This window comes from Larimichthys crocea, chromosome XIX (assembly GCF_000972845.2).
Source record: "Larimichthys crocea isolate SSNF chromosome XIX, L_crocea_2.0, whole genome shotgun sequence".
NCBI lineage: Eukaryota > Metazoa > Chordata > Actinopteri > Sciaenidae > Larimichthys > Larimichthys crocea.
Window position 1 is genome coordinate 10,743,740 of NC_040029.1, and position 9,047 is coordinate 10,752,786.

The 9,047-nt window shown below is 49.5% G+C and overlaps 1 protein-coding gene and 1 long non-coding RNA gene across 3 annotated transcripts; both read left to right on the forward strand.

The window, feature by feature from the left end:
• Positions 1-206: 206 nt before the first annotated feature.
• Positions 207-8,711, forward strand: mrps9 (mitochondrial ribosomal protein S9). Of its 2 annotated transcripts, none has more exons than XM_027291429.1 (11): positions 207-387; positions 580-759; positions 2,948-3,010; positions 3,258-3,288; positions 3,372-3,451; positions 6,082-6,167; positions 6,318-6,393; positions 6,628-6,796; positions 6,948-7,056; positions 7,727-7,916; positions 7,982-8,005. In XM_027291429.1, exons 1-11 carry the CDS (start codon positions 295-297, stop codon positions 7,988-7,990), a joined length of 1,086 nt encoding a protein of 361 aa, XP_027147230.1. In that variant the 5' UTR covers positions 207-294; the 3' UTR covers positions 7,991-8,005. The 2 variants fall into 2 exon arrangements, with proteins under 2 accessions (XP_027147230.1, XP_010741169.3); XM_010742867.3 differs by lacking the exon at positions 7,982-8,005 and adding an exon at positions 8,367-8,711 and having other exon boundaries at positions 211-387; positions 7,727-7,896.
• On the forward strand, positions 835-2,935 carry LOC113748280 (uncharacterized). The gene is made up of 3 exons (XR_003464219.1): positions 835-1,377; positions 1,496-1,660; positions 1,774-2,935. It is a non-coding gene; the product is annotated as an uncharacterized LOC113748280 (long non-coding RNA).
• Positions 8,712-9,047: the final 336 nt, after the last annotated feature.

Genomic DNA, 9,047 nt, shown 5'->3' on the forward strand with positions numbered 1-9,047 from the left:
CTTGAATGCAACATTTGTGCTGCTTGGACAGGAAATTGGCTCGGGTTTTTCAGAATAAAAGTCGAACGACTTTCTGTTCTATCTGTATTTTTTGTAAATAAATATTATTTTAAATAATATTATTTAATCTGAAGCTGTGGAAACTTTTAATTCACGTTCCTCACATGAAGATAAATGCTGACGTCAGAGCTCGTGCTGCAGGTCTGTGTTTGTCCTCGTGAGCTTCACGCCACGTGTCTCTGACGCGGAACAACAACTTCCGCCCGTGACGTCACTGCTGCTGTCAGAGCAAAGATGGCGGCGTCCCGTGCGCGAGCCGTGGGCTCTGTTTTGGGGAGATGTGGCAGCGCGAGCTTGACCGCGGTCACGTGGCAGCTGAGCCGACAGGTGAGCTCCGTGTTTGTGTTTGATGAACCGACCAGGTGTGTTTGTGAGCGCGCGGGGACACTCGCGTCCTTGAGTTAGCCTGTTAGCCACCGCACATGCGCACTGACGTCACATGATGCTGTCTGAGATACCTGTCTGTGGTCACGGCACGCTCCACCTGAGCTGCTCTCACCTCTCACGTGTCGTCCTCAGGTGAGCAGGCAGATCTGCGCGAGCTCCGCCCTCCGCCGGAAGAACCTGGCGGCCGCAGGTCCGGAGAAGTTCACCATGGAGTTCATCCAGAAGCAGGTGGACGAGTTCAACATCGGGAAGAGGCACCTGGCCAACATGATGGGAGAAGACCCGGAGAGCTTCACCCAGGAGGACGTGGATGTAAGAGACACGTGCTGCATGCCTCACCTCACCTGAACACACCTGAACACACCTGCAGACAGCTGTGTGAACACACCTGTGTGCATCTCCTTCACATTGTTTTATTAGCTTCAGTTACTGCAGCTTCATTTTAAAGCAGGATGCTGGTTTTCTGTGCGTGGATTAATCCGCCGCTGGAAATAGTCCCGAACACGTGAACCTACAGACGAGTTGTTTTCATGAACCTACAGACGAGTTGTTTTCACGTGAACCTACAGACGAGTTGTTTTCACGTGAACCTACAGACGAGTTCTTTTCACGTGAACCTACAGACGAGTTGTTTTCACGTGAACCTGTCTGTACCGTTAGAGACTCAGGGGTCGACGGGCTCGAGCTGACGACATGAACTCACACTTTGTTGGTTTGATGATGTAGGAGTCATCTCATTGGCTGAGAGCTGCTGAGCGGCTGCTCGGTGACGTGAGGCGGCCCGGCTCCAGATCTGTGTCCCTGATGAGTCGGACTTTCTAAACATCGAGTAGGTTCCATCTTTCAGGCTTTGTCGTCTCTTCGCATCATCGTCATCATCATTAGTGGCGGGCAGGTGGGGCCACCTCTGGTTAACCCACTGCGTCACAGGTATTAGCAACGCCCTCAGACACACACACACATGCTGATTCCAGATCTGGGCACTGAGTTCGCCCCCTCGCTGATCCATTTAGTCTGATTTCCCACTCTCCCCTCGAACGGCCCCCAGTGTCCCTCACAAATAATGAAGAGAGCTGTTGGCGCTCGGCTGTGAAAGCCAAAGCGACGGCTAGCAGCCCCAGCTCAGGTGTGACGGAGGCAGAGAGAAATCTGTGGAGAGACACCTGAGGAGTCCAGACTGTCCAGGTGTGACGTGACAAAGACTCAGACGGAGGTTTAAAATGAAATATATCAGGACCAATAATAGTTATTATTGTTGTTCTGAAGGTGAAAGTAACTCTGATATATTATCAGTGAGATGACTCTGGTCGTCTCTGCTTCCCTCAGGTGTGCACCTGCAGGTGATCCAGAGCTGTGAAATGAACTCTGATCTTATCGATGTTCTCGGTTGGCTGAAAAGAGTTCTGCTTCCCGTCTTCATATTTTGAGCAAACCTCTGGTGTCAGAGGTCGGTCTGTGTTTCAGACCCCCTCGCTTCACCCCGTCCTTCTTAAGGTGGAGGAGAAACTACAGCAGCTGTGAAGGTCCAGTCCACCTTTAGTTCGTCTGGTCTGCACATGGCGGTTCAACATGGCGGACTCTGCAGAGGACCCGCGGCGTCTCGTTCCGTCATGGCTCGTTCGAGATGTCACCTGATTGATCTCATGACGTCGTTGCCATGACGACGCCCTGGCGACTGTTCGCCTCTTTCTTCCTTCGTGTCTCCGTCTTTGCCCCTCGGGGATCTCTGCCATGTGGCGCAGGCTCAGGGGACACACAGGTGTGTCTTCATCTGTTCCCTGCCTGTCTTCCCTTTCTTCTTCTTCTCTGCGTACCTTTAATTCCTTCCTCTTCCTGTCTCTCACACCTTTACACACACACACACACACACACTCTCGACCGGCCTTTTTCTTCCCACTTTCCGTCGTTTTGACAACCTTAAAGGCAGCAACCTGCTCTGCTCCGGCTGCACCTGCTGCCTCGCTAATTGAACCGACGGAGAGGAGGAACAAACGAGAGGAGAGAGGAGAGATGGCGGGATGGAGGAAGAGAGAGATGAACAGACTGTCTTGATGAGTGTGGCGGGGGCCAACACACTTCCTGTCTCCCTCTTCTTCTTCTTTTATCACACACACACATTTCCAGTGCCATCTGTAGCCCCGCACACACACACACACACACACACACACACACACACAGGGCAGAGGATGAACTTGGAGTGAACTGTGGATGTCCACAGTGTCCTCTGCTCGCTGTCAGCGGAGACAGAAACTTGTGCCTTTTTCTGCTTGTTTTCTCCTCTAACTCTACAAACACACACACACACACACACACACACACACGCTCGCCTTTCCTTGAACCCTCCAGCAGCTTGCGCCTCCTCTTCTGTCACTTTGGCTGTCGTCCGTTGGTGTGACCTCTGTTGTTCGCGTTGTCAGAATCTGCCATCATCGCGTCTCTCAGACTGTCGTTTCTTCTCTGGTTATTTATTCCTCTTTTTTTTTTCTTCTCTCGCCAACAGAGGAGCATCGCTTACCTTTTCCCCTCTGGCCTGTTTGAGAAGAAAGCCCGGCCCCTCATGAAGGTACGTGTTACACTGCTGTGAGCTCAGCTGACGTTAAAGTTTAATAATTAGTTTTTATGATTTCTGTCAGCAGCAGATGATGCTTCCTTTAAAAGTGAAATATTAAAGTGCCTGTTGGACCCTGCAGAGATTTGGATGGGTAGTTACATAAAGACATGAATTCTGGGTGTTGAGTTGATCATAAATATCTCAGCTAATGTTTGTTGAAGGTGTGAAACTTGAAAATGTTTCCTGTTTCCTTCTCCAGCATCCGGAGGAAATCTTTCCAAAGCAGAGAGGTGCGTTTGTTTTGTTGCACACGTTTCCAGAATCGCGAGTTTTGGTGGCGAGCGGCTTCACGTCTCTCTTCTGTCTTTTCCAGCTGTCCAGTGGGGAGAGGACGGACGGCCGTTCCACTTCCTGTTCTACACCGGCAAACAGTCGTACTACTCCCTGATGCATGTGAGTCCTGCAGACAGCTGTCAGCTTCTTATGTGAGGTGGAGCTAAATCTTCATCCAGCTCAAATCCCTTAGTTCTTCCCCTCGCTGCCTCCTCCTGCACCCTGGGGTTATACCCGATGCAGAGGAGTGCGCTATCCCTGAGGAGACGCAGCGTCAGATCCTCTGCTGAATACAGAGAGGACAGAGCGGGGTCAAAGGTCGTCTGGGTTCAAGGAATACCTGAACATACCTGAGGTGGTGAAGTTTATTTATTCAGTGTCAGTCTGGTGTAAACATACCTTCAATATCTCTGTTTGGAAGTCAGGCTGAACCAAAACAAGCTGCATCGCTCGACACCATCAGACGAATCTCTTAATTAAATCTAATGATTCTGTCTTCGAGAGGCCAGCAGATGATCTTTGAGAGCATTAGACAGTTTGTAGTGCTTAAACAAAAAACCAACAGGGGGCGCCTAACTTCACTGGGCCGGGCCTCTGATTTAAATGTTTCGGTTTGAGCGTGTAAACGATGAGCGATGGAAATAAGCACTCAGGTGAGCTGAAGGCTTTTCCTCAAAGCGCTGACTCTCAGAAACACGTCTCTGCGCTCAGCTTCAGAATCAGGTTTGAGCTTGTCAGGGAGCGACTCCTTCATGGGGATCTGGAGAGGGAGTGGGGTGGGCCGGGAGGAGGAGGAGGAGGAGGAGGAGGAGCATTCACGCTGCTCCTCACCTCTGAGCTCCTCTTTCTTCCTCCATCTTTTGTTGCTTCCTGTGCTGCTGACCTTGTTCAAAGACGTATAAGAGGCGTGTGTCTGTATCTAAACACACAGAGAGGTGATGTCTGAATATCGGCACACACACACACACACACACACACACACACACACACACACACTTGCTCTGCACCCCCTGCTGTTGGTTTAAAAAGGTTTGTCAGACGTGTCTGAGAGCTCGGCTGCCTGACTGCAGCTCCTTTTATTTCCCTTCTTCCTCCGTCTTTCCTCTTCCTGTTTTAACCGTTATCTCTCTCTCTCCAAAAACAACACACACACACACACACACACACACACACACACACACCTCAGGAGTGTTGCCAGGAGGGGGCAGTGGCGTGTAAAGCGTCCTCCCTGCTCGGATGCTCTCCTCAGTCTGTGGTCGGTGCATTAACCTGCTCGCTGCTCCACCTTCCCCCTCCACTTTAACCCCGTCACCACCGGCGTGCCGAGCAAACACACGACACGAGAGCCTCTTTTTAAACGCTTCACTGTTCCTCTCGTAGCTAAAGCCTTGAACTCGAAGGTGTCGCCGTGCATAGAAAGATTTATTGAATAGGAACTGTGGAGGTCTAGCTGTCTGTCTCGGTAACAACCTCGACTTAAACGTATCCAGATACCGGCCCTCTTCCTCTTTCATCCGGCCAATCCATGCGAATTATTCCTCGCCATTGTAGCGCCCAGTGTTTGCAAACGTGTAAAAGCCCCCTCCTCTCCTCCTCCTCCTCTTTTTTCTGATTTTCTATTATGTTTTCTCTTTTTTTTGCAAAGAAAATTGGTTTTTCTTTATGTTTGCTTTTTTTGTACACCCCCTCCCCGTCCTCCTCCTCCTGCCCCCCCCGCAGCCCTCAGTCTCTGGTCGGAGTGGCAGCGGATTAGGCACACTCTATCAAGAAGGAATTAAACAAACATCTGGTGAATAATTGACGGGGAAATGAGTTCTCACCCAGGCGCTGGGTGGCTGGGGTAGGGGTGTCTGCCTCGGGGACGTGACCAGCATGCCCACCCTCCCCTACCCCCAAAACCCCTCTGTCTGTCTCCGTCTGCGCCCATCGCCATGACGCACTCCCCCTCGGGTTATTCCCAATGCGAGAGTGATCTAATGATGAGCGAGCCCCGAAACTGTCCTGTCATTTATTTAGCCTCACGTGTCGCTCCGGCAGGTTTCCTTCCAGCTTCGCTTCGGGCCAAATACAAGCACAGGTGCCTCGGTCAATTCAGTCCACAAACTGTGAGGTTTTTATTATTGTCATCAACATACGACACACCAAATTCAGACAAGCAGATTTATTTTCCCAAAAATGTGACGAGAACACGACAGATGAAAAACATCTTCAGCCCGTGGCTCACTGGAAAACTACCCGAATATTTCAGCGTTCTGTTGAACCAGTTCATTGAAGTGTCTGAAATCATTTGTACAGAACAAAATGGCTGATTGAGGTAATCCAGAGGAGTGAGGACACTCAAACATTACATTTCCACACCTCTGACTGCAGCATTTGTTCTGATTGAATCACGAGATCGTCAGTGAGGTCCAGCACTGGTGCTGGCTGACGAGGCCCCGTTGGACGGGTTAGAATCAGGCGTCTGTGCAGACCTCTCAAGGTTCTTCTCCACTAAACGGAACTTGCAGGACACAAAGGGACACAAACTGTTGCCACACTGACCGGCACATTTTCCTACTAGAATCCAAGACTCAGTCCAGTCTGAGTCAAACTGCTGTAGTTCTAAATATGACCCAGCAGAAAGGGCCACACATGAGGAGGCAAGACGCCCGGCCCATGGCGTGGCTGGATCGCTCTGCACGGCAGCTCCTGCTGTGGAGAGCGGCTTTGACAAAAACGTAACCCAAACCTTCAATTATGGTGTGTTGCAGGAAATGTACAGCAAGATCCTGAACATAGAGAAGTACCAAGATCGTCTGCGAGCCAAGGGACTGTTCACCCAGGACGTCAAGCAGATGTAAGTGGACGCGCATGTTTCTTTGACTTCAGATACGTGCAGCGCTGCGTGCAGAACTTTGTGAGGTTTCATGGTCATTGTCTGACACTCAGTCACAGATCATCCACTGCTTGTCTTACTGATTTCTGAAATCGTGTCTGTCTCCATCAGCTCTCTGGGCACGAGCAGGTGGCTCACAAAGGAAGAACTGGAAGCGCTGCTGGTGGAGAGCATCTCCACTCATGATGTGAGGACTGTATTTCTCTTCTCTCCTCCTCCATCCACAGACCAAGTCCAAGTCTGCCATCAGTGTTCAGTCCTTAAAGTCACAGATAGATGGAACTGACACATTAAACCTGTTAATGCTGCGTTCAGAGAACTCAGAACCTGAGTCCTTCTCGAGTGACTTATTAGTTCCTGCTTGTAAACACACACACACACACGAAACACGTGACAGTTTTCTGCGTGTTGTTTTCTTCAGTACGATCACTTCATCCAGCTGATGGAGCGCCTGCTGTCCATACCTTACTGCGCCACAGAGGAGGAGTTCGTCCTGCGTTACCGCCAGCAGCTGGAGGCCCAGTCCAGGAAGCAAACGGTGCCGGTGCTGGAGAGGGACGACCAGGGCGTGGCCTTCAGCACCTCAGACGGTAGCAGTTCTTCTTAAATACACTTTAAGTCTAATTCACAAGCTTAATTTAGAAGTTTTCTAACACAAGGTTAGACAGAGTGTGTGTGTGTAACATCATCAGTTTCATTAAAGACAAGAAGGTGGAGGTAAGGTGTTTGTTCTTCTGTCAGGTCGGAGGAAGACGTCCACGTCCTCTGTGGTTCTTCGAGACTGCGGCTCCGGACGCGTCACCATCAACGGGCAGGACTACTTGCACTACTTCCCCGTCCTACAAGACAGGTAGACGAGCTGTGCGAGTGTTTTTCCACATGGCAGGCTGCTTCATTCATAGATAGCGTTTCCTTTTAAAAATGCACGACGTGATGTGTTTTACTCCCCCGCTCCAAAAAAAAAAAATTAGAAAGCAGCTTTTTCACTCTTCACAGCATCGCCTCGTTTTTTATTTATCTCCTCGTAGTAAGTTAATTACACAGTTGAGTGATTGTGTGTGTGTGTGTGTGTGTGTGTGTGTGTGTGTGTGTGTGTGTGTGAGAATGTCCAGAGCTGGTGTTGTCACGCAGTGTGAGGACGGGCTGTAATTGGAGCAGAGAGGTGACAATTGACTTTGTCAGCAGCCATAGGCCATTCAGCCTGAGACGCCATCCAGAACACACTTTCTTTTCTCTCACACACACTCACTCACACACCATCTTATCCTTTTCCTGCTGAGTCAGAAGTTATTCTGTAATACGTGGCGGTGAGATTGTGAAAGAAAGCTTTTCACAGAGCCGGATCCTCTGTGCTTGTCTGAAAACTCAGCCAAGCAGACATTAAATTAGCTAAGCCTCTGCCGTTGATACCGCTATCTGTGAAGCGGCGCACACACTCCAGCTCTGCCTATTCATCCACGTTCCATTCTTCTTCTTCTCTTCTTATTATCTCTCTGTCTTCTTCTCTCTTCACCTCTCAGAGAGCAGCTGATGTTCCCGCTGCAGTTCATGGGCATGCTGGGACGCTTCGACCTGGAGTGCACCGCGAGCGGCGGCGGGCGGTCCAGCCAGACGGGGGCGCTGCGGCTCGCCATCTCTCGGGCTCTGCTCAGCTTCCTGACTGAGGGGGAGATGGAGACCATGAGACAAGGTGGCTGCTTCGAGTTCACGTCTTTGTCTCTTTAACTTTTCTTATTTTTACTTTTTAGTTTCCTTCCTCTCTTTGTAACTTTGTCTCAAAATAAAGTTTCTTATTGACATTGATGAGATCTTTCTATCCGTCTAACGACATTTCATGCTGCCTTTAGCGTCTGAGTGAAAAAATTAACCTTTAGTCATCAACAGGAAACCGCTCGTTAATGCAGCAGATTCTCCGTCCTTCTCTGAACTGACGGAGCGACCGCATGATCTCTAGAGTTCAGTGTTTGTAGTTTAATGTGTAATCATGAGAATGTTTCTGCTTCAGTGCATCTTTATTTTTGTGAACGTTCAGGGCTGAATGCTGCTCCGATGTTCTGAGTGTATCTAACTCAGAGTGTGTCTAAGTGATGTGAGGATGGAAACCTGAAAGATAAATCTCTCTGTGTGCTGATCGTTGTCTCTTTGTGTCTTTGCCTCCAGCTGGTCTGCTGACTCCTGACCCGAGAGTGAGGGAGAGGAAGAAGCCGGGCCAGGAGGGAGCACGAAAGAAATTCACCTGGAAGAAACGCTGAGGAGGAGGAATCCCCTCACCTGAACTCCAACATGAAACATTCACAGCGACTCGTGGTATTAATGTTTGAAGTGACGCCTCGTCCACTGGCCCCAGAGGCCGGGTCCCTTCTTTATTCAAACACACCCACAGCCTGGGCTCGACGAGCTGCAGTGAGCCTGGTCAGCCACCAGGTGGAAGTGTGTGTTCAGGAATGAATGAAAGTTGAATATTTATCACAGTGTTGATCAATAAATAAGATTTTTCACATAAAACAAGTTTGTTTGTATTTTTTCAGTGTTTCCCAGGAAGTTGAACCCTTTGAAATGTTTTCTGCAAATTGACTTTATTTAGATTTTACAGTTAAAATAGATGAATTTTCACTTCATCTGATCGGCCACTCTGAAAATAACTAAAATCTGCTCAGACGGATTTTCCTCTTCATGTCATTGTCAGCTTTGGCCACAAGATGTCGCCAGTTCGACATGAACGTCGCCCAGGTGTTTGCAGACTGACGCACCTCTATCAGCTCCGATCAGTTGTGTCATTGATTGAATGGATATTGATTGATGCAGAAATCATTACTGGAGCAGTGTGTGTGCTGACACGTG